Genomic DNA, 14,512 nt, shown 5'->3' with positions numbered 1-14,512 from the left:
TGCGATGACTGGTTTTCTTCTCCTTTCCGCGTTTGTACTGTGGAGATGTTTTTTGCCCCGGATTTTAACCTTACAGGTTGTTACCCGCCTACCAGGAAGCGCCACCAATGACCGGGCTTTTGTTCCGGTTCTGCGCTCTGATTTGATAACGTGCCTGTCAATTATATTGAAGTAGGCGGGATTTGAAGGCAGCGTGCTGCCTGAGTCCAAGACAGAGGGCACAAAAAACGAGGCGATTATATATTTATTTTAGGATTTTTGAGCGGATATATCCAGTAAAAAAAACATTGCAGAAGCCATCTGTATTTTATTTACACCCTAAAGATTTTAGAAGAGTAAGACTGAGTAAACAATGTAATTACAAGATACGAGGCTGAAGTAGCAACTGGCTTTAGACTCCAAGGGCCTCCGGGTTTCCTCTGTTTCTGGTTTTGCCTGGCTTTACAAAGTTTAAGATACCAAAGTTTTATCGACATTATTGGAAATTTGTTATTTCAATTATATGTTCAATACCAAGGCTGTAGTTAAAGGTCGTGTTGTGCTGGAAAATTATAATTTTAATGTCTTGAACAAACAGTGGACCCAGTATCTGTGTTTGATTGGAGAGCAAACCATGCAGCCTCTGTCACTAGTATCCTGCCCTCTATTGGGTTTCAGTTTCTTTTTATTTGCTAGTAGACACAGCATTTCCAGAGAAATTAAAATATTCCATAGCAGCAGAATAACACCAGAGACTTCAGAACTGGCAAAAACTGAAAGATCTCTGTGTTAAGTGTAACATGACCCATCACAATCAGTTATGAAACTTGTAATAATCTTTTTGTTTAACTTTTTGGTTATTTTTGAGCCCCAGTTTGTTGCTCACCCACATTTTTCATTGTCCTATGGACCATTTTTATACACCTTCATATCAAACAACACCACAAACCACTTCCTCAAGCAGAGAATCAACACACACTTCCAACATGCACTAAATAACTTCCTTGATGACAGGATTTATTATGGTCTGTTGTATTGAATTGCATCAGAATTTACTGGGCTTTGCATTTTTTCTGGGCAGTCAGGATATTTAGCCATCAGCCATTGTACTATGAAAGTCAGTGCAGCCCATAGGGTTAAAAAAAAAACCCCAAAACAAACAAACAAACATCTCCGGTGTCAACACCACAATCCGAAAAGCTTTCACCAAGGAATTATATCCTTATTCTTCAAACAAAAGCTCAGTTTCACAGTATTTCTCCAGGGATGCATCTGAAAAATAAAAATATAAATTCCTAAGTTTTCAAATTGCATCAGAAGAAAAGAAGGTTCACTTTAAAATAATTGATGGTGTTTATCACTCTGGAGAATTAATAAGGCAGCAATTCGCAGTAGATCAGAATAATTTCTCATTTTATGATGAAAATATTAAAACAACAGATCATTTCTTTATGAGTGTAAGTGTGCTTGTACTTTTGGGAAGATTTCCACTCACACTGTTTATCTGTTTATTTCCTAAAATCCTAAATTATCCAAAAAAAAAAAAAAAAGTGATCTTAATGGATTAACCTCACCCCCCCCACCCCCGGGGTTTCTCATCGTCAATTCAAATCATGGTTCTCGTCCCTTCTCGCGAGAGTTACTATTACATTTCCTAGCAACGCTCCTTGGCTACGAGCTGAAGGAAGCGCGCTCACAGTGGCGCGGACTGACAACAGCAACAACAACATCAACATGGAGGCTCCAGAGGTGATTTGTGCAACTTTAACTCAATTCCCGGTGTGAAAATTATGCATTTTTATGTCGTCTCTTGGCACGCTCTCACGGAAGTCGGGCTAACGTTTACCCAGTGTCGGTGGTTGTCAGCGTTCAGCTAGCTGCTAACCGCTTTGCTAGCTTGTTAGCTAATTCATCAGCCGACAGACAAACGGTTAAACGCTCAACCGGAATGTCATCGTCGGACAAAATATGAAGTTTCCATCGTTAGCAGTGGTGGTAGCACGAATGTCTGGACGCTACTCGTTGCAAGTTAACATTAACAGTATGTATGTAGTTTATACAGAGCGTAGTCATGTGTCTCACCAAGTTAACTGACAATAACCTGTTGCTCCTATCTGACTTCTCCTAAGCTTGTTAGCGAGTTGATCCGTAATTTATAGAATAATGTAGTTACAGTCGTGGAAAGGTATTTTATCCACAACTGCAACAATTGCCGCAAAGGGCAATCATGTGAAACAGGGTGTCCACAGGTCCTGGAAAGTCTTAGAAGTTATTAAAAAGTGTTAAATTTCATTCACAAAAGTATTTCCTCGTATTATAAGTGTTGACTGGTTACACCCATTAATTATCCCATTGTCACGTGGTGAATATGAGATTTGTGCAAGTAATTAGCGCTCTTAATTAGCTTTAGTAGCGACATTTAGGTTTGCGGGATTTAATTTTTTGGCCTTAGACACACTTGCAAAGCCATTCTGTAAAATAAAGGAGATTGTAGCTGGGCCCCTACTGATTTAAGGGATTTTTGAAACGGAATGGAGTAAGAGGTTGTTCAGTCCTTCCTTTGTGGAGTTTCAGTCAGGACCATCAGGCCTGCAGGAAACACTGTTAGTGTTGCTTATACATAAAGCTTCATGCAGCAAGCTTCAGGCTTGTTCTATAGTATTTAAAACAGATTTTACTGTAAACTGAATATTTTCTCAGTTGCCAGTTTATTAGATGTGAAGTCCTGCCTTTGTTTTTGTTCACTGTTTTGGAGAGGTGCTGATTAAACCTTATGATTATTTTGGAGGCTGTAGTTGTTGTTTTTTATCTGTACTGTGTTATACATACAGATGTTCCAGTTATTTTGCCTATTTTATGATCAAATAATCCTGTATCTGAGGCTTTTCTGACAGAACAGCACCCTCCTCCTGCTCAGGGGAGAATCGTTAAGTAAATTGACTGCAGCTGGCAGCTATGACATCCTGGAGTCACAGAGTGTCTTACTGAAAGTGCTGTGCTGTTTAACCAGCAGGTTGTGGAGAGGGTGTGACACTTTTTTCAGGACGAATAACGGATTGTCCAACAGTTAACGGCAGTTGTTGTTTTATTTCTCGTGTTTAAGGTTACACAGTTATATTAAATGGCACAAGAGGACAGTAACAGTGAGTTAGTCTGTTTGGTGATTTGGTTTACAGAGGGTGGAGGTGTCTCCTCAGTTGCCAGCAGAGGAAGATGTGGGTCAGTCTTTTGGTCAGTCGTCCATAAACCAACTGGGATCTCAAAGTCACCTCAGTGCCAATCAGGACCAGAGGCAGCCTAGGCTGAAAACAGATAACTGGGAGCTTCATCAGCCGGGGAGACACTCAGAGCTCGGTATGTACATTGAATAAAACAATGAATTGTACTCTTCCTTCTGCTTTCCTCCTTTGTCTCTTCCTTTTGTGGTATGTTAAAATCACATTTCAAGTTGTTTAGTTAATAACTCATCGCATTTAATCTCACAATAAATTTGGCTCATTGTTGGTTTGCATAGATTTAGTCTGAAAGATCTATATTTAAGGCAAGTTGTATCTGTTTATAGTGCTTGTGGATAATATACAGTATTTTCTGTATCATCAGAATTTCAGGACAGTAACTTGTCTCCAGCCCTTTCCCTTTTACCTGTAAACTCTGGAGTGGGACACAGCTTCACTGAATATTCTTTATTCCAACAAAGTGACAATGAATTTGCACCTTTAAGGTAAAAAATAAAATAAACAATTAAAAGTCAATTATTGGTGTTATCTGATTGATAAAAGGCTTTTAAGAATTTTAATTTATTCATTTACTTTTTAAGGGCATACCCCGACATTTCCATGGCATCAGACAGGTTTCACTTTCCACCCCAGGATTGCACCACTCAGGTCTCTGAGCGTGGCTCGCTGTCCCAGCATCCTTTGGCCCAGGCAACCGTCCTCTCTGAGGAAGGAGCAAGCAGCTGCTGCTCTCTGTCCCAACACAGTTTGTCACCAGGGGACGACAGCAGACGAGAGGAAACACTTCCCTCTGGGCAGACTGCCACCACTGACAGACAGGGAGTACCATCCAGACATGATGCAGGTAGCAGAGAGAAGGACTCTGTGTCACTAACTAAGGCTCTAGACAAGCTTGTAGGAGAGTCTGTAGAGGATGAAACCTTCTTTTTGAGTAAGGATATTCCAGCCCAGCATCTTCTGGAGCTCCTTCAGAAAGATGTTGGCATGCCTACCAGCAGTAGTAGTGCTGTTTCCTCTGCTTCTGAGACATCTGTGAAGAGCACTGCATCTTTTGCTGAGGAATCTAAAAGCTCTAAAGTCTATAAACCAGGCATTGACCAAAGCACTGTTAGACGAGAAGGTCCTCCAGGTGAAGCTTCTCTTCCCCAGCAGCAGACACAACAACCTGACAGAGTCTTGAACCCTGACCAGTCACAAACTCTGTCATCTGAGGTCTGTAACATCACCATGGGCTCCCGCAGCACTCAGCCTGATAACAGTAGTGAAGTGTTGCACAGGGAGCTGCTGTCTGAGGTCCACAGGCGCAGCAGCTGTGAAGCTGAATCTAAAAACCAACCGCGAAAAAGCCCTTTACCACCTGGTGAGTGTGTCACTCCATATCCTACAGAGACATCTGAGGGCAAGCCAAGTGTGACCCAAACAAATCTGGGTGGTGTGCCTTGGACGGGGCTGTTTTCAGCAGGTTTGGAACGGGTTCAGAGAGAGCAAGATCTCTGGTCCTCAGGGAACCAAACAGGGATTGATGGGTCCTACCTGGGTTTCCTTCCTCAGTCTCAGTCCACTCCAGGGGTTTTTAAGGCCCCATCCAAATCCAGTGCCAAGGCTACATTAGGGCAACTGTCTGCCATAGAATCCAATAAAGAGAACTCATATCAATCAGGTGCAGGGATCTCTCCACAGCCAGCTGTTCCTGAGCCTGATATCAGTCGCCAAGAGTCAGCAAATCAGTGCCAAGAGGAACATACCTCTGCAAAAGTCCAGTCTCTTCCAAGTCTCAACTATATCCAGAAAGTAGACGCTTGGAGGGCAAATCAGAGTTCTGGCAAAACATCACTGTTTGATAGCCTTGCGTTACAAGGTTTTTCTGGCATCTCTCCCAAAAAGAAAGCTTACGATGCAGTTTCTGACACACTGAATCGCATCCTGAGTCAGCAGATAAGGAGTTTACAACAGCCTCCTGTGTCAAGTGCTGTCAGCCAGAGTGTCACACAGAGCTCCTCCACAGTTCCCTCTGGCTCTTCTTCTCCAAGAAGAGGGGAGGCAGTGGGCAGCGCGCCCAGTGACAAAGATAACACCGGGTCTGTAGCCTCACCCTTTGGCAGGTCACAGTCCCACTCCTCTATTAGCACAGTTGTCATGTCGGTCCAGAAAAATCTTCAGACGTTGAGACCTGCGGAGGAGGAAAAGGGTCAGACTCTGGACAATGTTCATCATCAGCCGAGTGCCACAGCTCAACCATCATCTCTCATGAGCCTCGGTCGCTTCAGTGATGTGTCAGTTGATAAAGACTTGACACTTTCAAGTTCCCAAGATAGTTACAACAGTGGGATTAAATTAGGAGCATCCATTGGAGCTTCTTCTGTCACCAGCCTAGAGGTTGATAATTATGCCCCATACTGGACTTCAAAACTGTCAACGCCACCACCTATGCCCAGGCCTCCAGAGCTCAACATTGAAGAACGAATTCCGGTAATTGAAAATCTGTTTTTGCATATTAAAGTTTCAGCAGATAATAATAAAAAAGAATTTAGCAGTTAATTCTATGCAGTATATACCATGCTGTTCAGGGAAAAACATCATGTACGTATAGACCGTATGTATGCCTGATTCTGATATGGCTTTCATTTCTTTTTCTTGCAGTTGTATCTCCATAACTTGGGTATTGACCAGTCTCCCGCAACAATCTTAACTCCATTTGCACCCAGAGGACCAATCAGAGAGCCCGAATTCTCTCCCACTGATCTCTGTACAATTAAAGGATCTATTGGCACCTCAACCAAGAGCAGCCAACCTTCTGAAGGTACCTAAAGATTAAAACTGACATTTTTAAGTAGTTTGCACAGCGCCAATAAATCTGTCCTGATCCTATTTCAGCCAACATATGTCATGTTGTTCCCTCCACACCAGACCAGTTGGACTGAAAAGTCAAGATCTAAGTATCCTGTAACCTGTAGTTAGTCATTACTGTATTTCTCCATTTAATGATGCAAATGTACCTTCTTAACACCCATAATGAATCTTACTGGTTAATAAAAAATACTCTCATATTTTCAGGTGGCAGTCCACAGAAAGGAGAGTTTTCCAGGTCCAGTGTTCTGTCAGTGGACTCGAGTATATCCATACCGTTTAGCCTGGACAGTCTCGGGCCAGCTGTATCCGCCCCAGAGTGGACCAGGCAAGCTTCTCCCATCGGATACAGGAGCTATCCAGAGTAAACACAGACCGGCACCCTCCTCTCAGCCTGATGAAAACTCCCACTCCCACCAGCAGCAACAGAGGGACAGCATTTTAAGCAGCAGCCAGAATGCTTTTAAGCTGGGAGAGAGGTTTGACTGTGATCTCTCACTAGCTAGTAAGGTGAGGTGTGGGGAAAGAGACATGGAGTCACCACTGCAAACGAGCCGTAGTTTGGACCAAGGTGCAGAAGATTCTTTTGTTAGCTCCAAAGCGTTATTAGAGATCCGTAAACTTCTCTCTCAGGTGGATAAAGTGGTGTCTGCTGGGTCTTCTGCAGCTTCCTCAGCCTCTCCTGCAGTGCTCCGTCAGCTGTCTGACGATAACATTTTCCTTTCACTGAGGAAGAAAACCAGCAAACTCCAGGACTCCTCATTCTCTGCAGACCCCAGAACTCACTGCTCTTTGCCATGGGGCAGGTCCTCATCTGATTCCATGCTAACCTCAGAGAAACCAAGGCAGAGCTCTATAGGTCGCGAGAGTATGACTTCATCATGGCAGCCTGGTTACCCATCCACGCAGTCCCTTATTACAGTGCCTGCTGTAGGTGCATTCAGAAGGCCACAAGATAGTGCTGTTAGCAGAGGTGCAGGGTCATCCCTTGTCCTCTCCAAATCAGCACGGCGGGCAGAGCCTGAGGGCTGCAGCGCTGCACCTCCTGACAACAAAGTCCCAACACAGCCACCAGTCGTCGAGCCTCTGCCAGCTGTGAGTACACAACAGCTCACCTCTACGCCTACAGAGACAGCGGGTGTCCCAGAGGAGGAGGAAAACACTGCACTTGGAGGACCTGCACAAAGCAGCAGCTCCCCGTCACCGATCCTCGAGGACACTGATCAGGGAATGGTGAGTGATGGGAGCAGTGAGAGCTCACTGGCAGTCAGAGTGGCCAAGTTACTGCAGAGTGAATCTCCAGCCACCATGGTGTCCAGTACACCCAGCGTCAACGACCAAGAGGAGAGCAAAGCCAGAGGTATGAGAATTCAGATGATGTCAGGGTCTGATATTAACGCCTCAGCATCAAATTACAGTTAAACTAAGCATGTCAATGCCTCGACACCAACATTTCATCCAGAATCTTCGTACACAATATTCATCTCATCTGGAAATATAATAGAATAGCAACTCTTGTCAGCTTATAGTCATGTTGCCTACAGTAAAATTTTATGTTTTCACAGCAAAAAGTCACATGCTCAGCATCCTCCAATTAATTGTGTTTTTTACAAAAAGACTGGTAACTACACAGCTTCTGTCTTAGTCCTCATACACAACCAGAGAGAGCGTACAACACACTAGTAGACTATTTTCAGCTGTTCTACATCAGGTTAAAGCATGCTTTGATTTTGCAGAGTGGATTAAGTTGAAGATATCAGGACAGCAGTGTGAGCCTCTGGAGCTGGACAAAGAAGACAGAAAGCGGATTGAAGAGATTAAGAGAGAACTGCTGTTAAAATACCCTATGAAGGTAAACCAAGCTTTATTTGTTTAAAAAAACACTGGGTGCACCATTTGTACAAAGAACTAATTAATTTAAATAATGTTTTTCTTTGTCATTTTGATATCGCTCCCTCAATGTCTGGACAGTACAGGTCTCACTGTTAAGGTAACTGATGCGTGTCAGTGGGTGTTTCAAAGTCCTTTATACAAAACAGAGTGCTGTGAAGGTTAACACATTAACTTTGAGGTTTGATGATTGTCTTGTTGCTTTATCCTTGAGTGTCAGCACTTTTGGACTGTTCGCAGTTCTGGTTCCAGGATCGATTGCAGCGCTGAAATGTTTTGATGTGATGTGGCGAATGAATTAATTCACAGAATGAGGTAAAGAAAGACCCTGCCTGGTCTCACATTTTGTTTTTTATTTCTGTTTCTAGAGCCAGTTGAGCACAGATACAGAGAGCAGTATAGCGTCCAGTGTTAGAGTCCCAAGAGGGCAGGATCCACCTTGGTCTGCAGAGGCTTTCACTGCCCCCAGTGATGTGAACAACCAGCTGTTCCAGCCCACGAATCTTTCAGACTCCAGCATGCAGCCTCAAAACTCTCTGGAAGCCCAAGTATTGGAGATTGCTGCCAGAGAAGGAGTTACCCTCCCTAGAACAAAGCCTCTGGCCCTCACGTCCATCACCATCGCCACCCGCAGGCGCTCTACCTCCCCCTCTCCCTCCACATCACCTGCACCTCCTGTCAGCCCAGCCCCAGAGCCACTCCACCTGACCGAGCTCTCCACAGGAGCAGTCGAACAACCTCAAACAAACAGGCTCCTGACTCAGGATGAAGGAGATAAGACAACCAGAGAGCCAGCTTCAGTGTTTGAACCAAGCAGTAGTCTCTGCACTAGAGGAAATCGCAAGAGGCTAGATGCTGTAGGAGGCCAGTTTGAAGAACCTCATCTACCCTCACAGGGCTTAAATAGAGAGCATGTGGATGTGGATGAGTTAACCATCCAGGATGGTTCTGTTTCTGGTGCTCATGGAGCTGATCAAACCACAGTCTCCCCCACCTCTGAATCCCCCACCAGAACAGGTCACATCTCCCATATCCACCTCACCCTGTCCCCCAAAACCACTGATCACAGCCTGGCTACTGTTCTCCACTCCAGTCATGCTGATGTTGTTACAGGGCTGCCACATGGAGATTTTGTTCCCCTCAGACACTCTTCATCTGCCATCCAGCAGTCCGGACGAAGGTGTTGGTCTGTCCAGTCCACCTGAGTGGTATGAGACCAGAGAGCCAAGCAGACAGCGTGGGCATGAGAGAGCAGACACCTCCGCCCTGTTTAAAGCCGGTGCACTTCATGGAAGAATCGCCTCCACATCCAAACAGTCCTTTACACCACGACACAGACCTGAAGATTCACAAAGACCCTTAACTACTGAATCACCAGGTAGGCCTGTCATGAAAAGAACCTGCGTATAATGAGTTAACTACAATATAAAGACTTTTCTCCTCGTTTACTTTGTCTTGTAACAAGGTTATAGCCTTCATTTTTCTCAGGATATATGAATCTGTAGATGTAGATTTTTATGGTTTATCAGTTCAATATTTGGTCTGTAAAATTAAAGCAAATATTGGAAAAATGCCAAACAGGAGTTCCCACAGCCCAAAGTGATGTCTTCAAAACCAAAAGCTTCTCAGTTTACACTGATTTTTAAAACAGAAGAGCTAAAAACAAGTAGTTTAAAGTGTAATTCAAAGTATCCATGGCAGATGGATGTTTACGTTCCCTCTGTCTCTTCCTCCTCTATCAGTGCCTGTTCTGTTGCCTTATAAACCCCGCGGCAGTGAGGAGCTCTTCTACGTCCCTCAAACAGAAGCTGACCTCTCCTCTGTAGGCCCCTCTGACACCACCACCACCATGGAGAGCTCACACACAGGTACATGAAATTTATACTGAGCTGCTTTGTTCACATATAGATGACAACTTGTGCACTGGAGTTTCATGGGCTTAAGACTCAAACGGCAACACAACAGTCCACATTCTCCTCCAGCTGTTGACCTGTGTCTGACCCTATACTGTATACTGCTAAAGGCAACTGACTCAGGTGTTGCTCAGTTTCACACAGTTAATAAAGTTAATTTAGTTTTTAGACAGGGGTTAACACACAGGTCACAGGAATTCTTTGAAGATCAACAATCAATAGTTAAGGATAAAAACACAATATAAAACACACTTTGAAAACAATAAAAAAGGCAAAGATAGAAGTGTGACTCTTGTACATTAAAAAGGTACAAAGTAAGATTAAGACTGCAGAAATTTAGAACCAGATGAAGTGCAGATGTTTTAATGTCTATTCTGTGAAGACTTTCAATCGGTCTTTCAGTGAATACAGGAGTAACAGAGTCTAAAGCAGCATGTCTTCATTTTGAGCATCATTTAGCAGGAGCCTGAAGGAAGGAAGGTCAGACTCCTTATCAAGTGTTTGATCAGAACAGTTACTAGCTACTTGTGACTTGTGTTAAGAGCAGAATCAGACTAAATTCCTGATAACTTCACAAGTAGCCAAATACAATACAATGTAAAATCTGTATGAACTGTGTGTGTAGAAAAAATTATAGTGGTAAATATGTGAACCCTTTGGACTTTGTTGGTTTCTGCATCAACTGGTTATAAAATGTGATCTGACCTTCTTTTAAGTAACAAGTATGGACAAACACAATGTGTTTCAAGCTGATAAAACTGGACAAACCTGTGTTGGCAATTTCAGGTCATCAGGAAGACGCTTCTTGTTAATAGCAAACTGAAAATGTTGTATGTCTAATTCACACCTGCAGTTTTGTTTCACTGATTGAACTCCTGACTCCAGTTAGCTTTTGTTAATGTCATTCACTAACTTTCCAACCTACATGAATGTTTTATTGACATATTCAGCACAGAACAATACAATGACTTGTGTATTATTAGTTAAAATGGATTGTGTTTGTTCATCGTTTATATTTTAAGACAAATTTAAACATAAATGCAGGTTATTCCAGGGTTCACTCTCTTTTCCCTGCCCCTGTATGTAAATTTGGTCTTGGAAAATAACTTAATTAACTCAAACACAGCAAATAGAGGAAAAAAATCAGCACATTACAAACTAAGAAATTTATTAGTCCAGAGAATTGAATTGTCAGTTGAATCTGTGATGAAGGAGGAGACTCTGCTCCCATTTCCCCTGTGCCTGAGTGGGTCGCAGCTGGTCTATTGTAACATACACCAGGCAGCACATTAATTATTCATGTTCAGGGGCAGGTTGAGACAAAGGCAGAGCTGGGGCCCAGCAGAGACACAGAGGGAGAGGGGGCTGTGGACTCCATGTCTTTGAATTATCTTCTGTTCATCAAAATTGAGGGTTTTGGCCTCTTGTCCAGTAGTTTTATTTAATTTTTCTCAGAATTTAACTTATCTCTGCATAGTACTTTCATGAGGTAAATTGAATTGAATTCTGCACAGGCTCAGACGACGCTGTGCCCCCACGATTCAGCAGTGAGGTCCTCGGGCACCAGGACCCAGGGTTGGACCGTGGAGTCACCATCAGACACACAGAGGGCATCTACAGCAAGAGGCTGAAAACAACCACCTTCAAAATGCAAGAACCTGCACACAGAGGTATGCGGATTGTGCAGATTCACAGCACGGGCGTGACATCAAATATTGAGCATTAAGATGTGATGGTTTAAGCAGCACTTCTCCAAAATAATAATAAAATCTGTCGTTGGTTAATATCAACATATATCAGTCTGGTTAAATTAAATCAGAATAACAGAAACATTTTAAATGTATTCACTAAACGTGCTGAGGGACATTGTTGAGCTGTGTTTGGCAATAAAGAAAAATTTTATCCATTTTCCGTGTTTAATCAAAAGAGAACAAATAATGATAAATCTTTTCCCGCATGCCAAAAGACTAAATTATCAAATACTAAACAATGGGTTAGGCACAGGCTATTGAGTCTTTTATTAGAAAAGATTATCAGCAGGAAAACAGGATATGTTTATCTGTATGTAGATGAGGAGGGATGAATGTTCCTCAGTGTAAAACTTGCAAAGTAAATCAATGAAATGTCAGTTTTAAAATGTTCAATTAGGGATTAAACATGTATGAAAATCAGATTGTTTTTAGTGCTTTAGTTTTTTTTAAACTGCCTTAATATGTGCTTTTGTTTTCACAGCTTTACTTTCTTACTTTTGTTTCTCTGTATCTTTTGTGTGTATGCACAGAAATGAATAACAAATTAATTGTTTAAAAAAGTCTTAACAGCTGTTGTGTCTCTCCCATCTTAGATCCCTCTGTGACAGCAGATAAGAGCTCCCAAACAAATGTGAGCCAAACTCCCAAGCCAAAGTCTTCTCAGGTGTCGATTGCCTTCACCAGAGTGCCTTTATCGAACAACCCAGAATCCTCCAAGAGAGACCAGGGGACCAGCCCGGTGCCGTTTCTTCAGTATGATCAACCCGAGCCGAGCCGTGAGAGATTCCAGCCAGTTCAAGTGGACTATGACCAAAGATCTGTCCCTCAAAGAGAAGGAGAGCGAGACCAACAGAGGAGGAGGGACCCTGGTGTCCATCATCCCACTCCCCAGCAGAGCAGCAGCAGTCTGGACCAACTGTGGCAGAGGTTCTGTGATCAGTGGATGGGTGAGGAGTCCCGTCCGACCAGTGACAGAGAGGCATCGCTGCTGGAGCGGCTAGAGCGCCTGTCTCGTCTTATCCACAGCAGGAGGGGGACTCTGTCAGTACAGGGTGAGAGGAGTTTACATGGTGAGGCCAGAGGAAGTAGAAAGTCTGTGGATAAACCTCCGCTCCCTCGTCAGGCCTGGACACAGAGGCTGCAGGTACAACAAACGTCTCAACCTTCAGATGAGGACAATCGCGACTCCCTCTCCTCCACCCTCTCCCACACCTCCTCCCAGAGTCTTCACCTCAGTGCCACGGACAGAGACGAGTCCGAGACCTTGTCCACTGCGTCTGGCTCCATGTCCACTGTCGACACAGCCCGGCTGATCCGAATCTTCGGCGCCCACAGAGTCCAGCACCTGAAAACCAGCTCCAGCCTCAGTAAACTTTACAACACCATCAACAAACAGAAAGAAGGGAGGGAACAGAGGAGAGGGAGAAGCAGAGATCCTCCACACATCATCACACCATCAGAAACCACAGGCACTGATGAATCCACTGTATGTACTGAATATCTGTTTTCCTCATATTGAATTAGAGCTGATTTAATTAGATTAGACTTTTTATTTATATTCCAAGTGAATTGAATATAGTTTCTTCTGGTTTTTACATCTCCTCAAAGTTAGAAAATGAAGGATTATTATTTTCTGTTAACTCATAAAAACAGACCTTTTTCTGTATAAACATCACCACTTACTAATTAAGAAAAACTTGTGGATTTATTAGAATTTCTTGACTAACAAGATCATCAGTCAGCTAACTAACTATAGTCTCTGTTTATTGTTTTGTTTTAACCAATTGTGAGCTGTTAAACTTCCCAAAGAAAATGCAATCATCAATGAAAGTTACTTTCATTTCTGAGTCTGTGACTGTCTGTAACTGATGATCACAGGTTCTGAGCAGCTCTAAACTTTTAGTCTCATTGTGTTGCCCTACAGGTTGCTCCTGATTCTGCATCGTCAACCAGCACTTGCACCATCCCGTCACATCATGGACCCTCCAAGACTCTGGCAGCCAAGAAAGCCGTTAAAGTGGTCAGCAAAGGCATCCAGGCAGGTCAGTACAACAGGAGAGGTCTCTCAGATCCCTGAGTACTTGTTCGATTTTTACCACCTATCACACACAGGGTTAAACTCTTTCATAAACTCTACATGATGTGCTAATGTAATTTTATAAAAGTCATTCTGTATCAACTCATCTTGCACCTCCCAGTTTACATTATAGGTTGTCTCAAAAAAAAAGTATGTAAACACTTCTATTAATTTCATGGGACTTTGCAAAATCCTACAGCTCCACTCCAAATAGTCAAGTCAAGTTAATTTTATTTATATAGTGCCAATTCACAACAGAAGTTATTTTGAGGCACTGTACATATAGAGCAGGTCTAGACCGTACTCTTTATCTTACAAAATTTACAAAGAGAGACCCAACAGGTTCCACCATGAGCAGCACTAGGCGACTGTCGCAATGAGAAACTTCCTTTTAAGAGGCAGAAACCTCGAGCAGAACCGGACTCAGGGTGGGCGGACATCTGCCTCGACCGGTTGGATTTAGACAGAGAGGGGGGATGGGGTAAGAGAAAGACAACATTGCAAATACAGTCTATGTCAAAATGTAAGTAGTAATAATAATAATAGCTATAGGAATAATAATGACTGAGTAGTGAAACATTAGTAGAAATAACATCAGCAGTTGAGCTGGATCAAGAGAGAGAGAGGAGAGTGTTTAAAAAAATCTCCACACTGTCGTTTACTTTTCCTCAGGTGACCTGGAGATTGTTAGTAACGGGACTCGACGCCACACCAGAGATGTTGGAACCACGTTCCCCTCGCCTCATGAAACCAGATCTACAAGGCAGATTTCATCTGCTGTATCCAGTGCAGATAGAGGAAGAGGAGGCCAGAGGAGCC

The 14,512-nt window shown here is 43.2% G+C and overlaps 1 protein-coding gene across 1 annotated transcript in view; it reads left to right on the top strand.

Moving 5' to 3' along the window:
* The window catches only part of alms1 (ALMS1 centrosome and basal body associated protein), a 49,900-nt gene extending 43,310 nt beyond the window's left edge, over nt 1-6,590 (top strand). The window contains exons 3-7 of the mRNA XM_018666222.2: nt 3,156-3,333; nt 3,580-3,700; nt 3,797-5,684; nt 5,856-6,015; nt 6,270-6,590. Of these exons, the coding sequence (XP_018521738.1) occupies nt 3,816-5,684; nt 5,856-6,015; nt 6,270-6,430 (2,190 nt within the window). The 5' untranslated portion in view covers nt 3,156-3,333; nt 3,580-3,700; nt 3,797-3,815 and the 3' untranslated portion in view covers nt 6,431-6,590. The remainder of the gene's footprint in view (nt 1-3,155; nt 3,334-3,579; nt 3,701-3,796; nt 5,685-5,855; nt 6,016-6,269) is intronic.
* The last annotated feature ends 7,922 nt before the right edge of the window (nt 6,591-14,512 follow it).

This window comes from Lates calcarifer, linkage group LG19 (assembly GCF_001640805.2).
Source record: "Lates calcarifer isolate ASB-BC8 linkage group LG19, TLL_Latcal_v3, whole genome shotgun sequence".
NCBI lineage: Eukaryota > Metazoa > Chordata > Actinopteri > Centropomidae > Lates > Lates calcarifer.
The sequence above is the reverse complement of the archived record's forward strand: the minus strand, read 5'-3'. Positions and strand labels throughout refer to the sequence as shown.